At 41.2% G+C, this 1,084-nt stretch overlaps 1 protein-coding gene across 1 annotated transcript; it reads right to left on the reverse strand.

Annotated features, from left to right (window-relative positions):
* Positions 1-61: 61 nt before the first annotated feature.
* On the reverse strand, positions 62-746 carry LOC118403536 (tigger transposable element-derived protein 2-like). Its single transcript, XM_035802269.1, has 2 exons — positions 726-746; positions 62-508 (listed from the first exon to the last, which is right to left on the reverse strand). The coding sequence occupies exons 1-2, from the start codon at positions 744-746 to the stop codon at positions 62-64; spliced, it is 468 nt and encodes a 155-aa protein (XP_035658162.1).
* Positions 747-1,084: the final 338 nt, after the last annotated feature.

The following is a 1,084-nucleotide window of genomic DNA, read 5'->3' on the forward strand; positions in this document are numbered from 1 at the left end:
ACAGACCACACTATGGGGTCCCTCAAAATCCTCCCCATTGTCCATTGACTCCTCAGGTACGTCACAAACTAGTGAACCCGTTTTTCCCCCTCTTGGTACATCTCAGACCATGTCTCTTCTTCAGACAAGACAACCAGCCATTAGACGCTTTGAACGAATCGTCGTCACCTAAAATCCTCCTGGCTTCGCTCTTGAGCATAGCTCCACTGACTAGGACTCCTTCTTTCATTTGAACGTCCATCCATTCCATCAGGGTTCGGGCAAGTTCAGGGTTCTTGGCCTTTTGACCTCCCCCGGACAGTCTCTTGCGTGATGCAGGCGCGGCAGCAAGCCGGTCTTCAAGTAGCTTCCACTTCCGGATGGAGGCCTCGGCGACGCCGAAGTGTTTGGCAGCTTGTCTGTTGCTCCACTGCTTTCTTCTCTGGGTCTCAAGAATCTCCAGTTTTCTTGAGTTGTCGTTGGGCGCGTGGCACTGTCTGGGCTTGACTTCTGGCGTTTCTTCTTCGGACTGAAAACAATGTAAGAAAGATGTTTACAGATCAACCAGGCAATGTATAAGTTATATGTTGCATAATCCATGTATTGCTGATACAACTTCAATCTATGTGACATGAAATATGTCAGAAATATGATTTGAAAATGTCATCATCAACTGCTCAGGCAGTTTATTAAAGATTCTTCTTAATCTTTGATGTGCAAATAAGTCTCTGAATTGCATAAGTCACATCTGTTGCCAACACCCCCATTCAAATTGCAAATATTCAATAGAGATCCAAACATCATAGCACAAGCTGTTATAGCATTGTAATATCAACCACGCAAATGACAGTCCGTTTTACATACTAGTAATCTGTGTCGAACCATGCAAGTATGAAATTCTATTCATTTAACATATTGTGCTACAGAATTTTCTAATTATGCAAATGACGCCTTCATCTGCATAATTCATATTTGGTCATATTCCTCTCTATATTATGGGTGTTGTATGTTTGGAAGCCCTGTAACAGAACAGAGTTTTTCTTAAATTTCCTTATTATTATTATATAATCATAACTATTATGCATGTACTATTAAAATAATTACA

This window comes from Branchiostoma floridae, chromosome 16 (assembly GCF_000003815.2).
Source record: "Branchiostoma floridae strain S238N-H82 chromosome 16, Bfl_VNyyK, whole genome shotgun sequence".
Classification (NCBI taxonomy): domain Eukaryota; kingdom Metazoa; phylum Chordata; class Leptocardii; order Amphioxiformes; family Branchiostomatidae; genus Branchiostoma; species Branchiostoma floridae.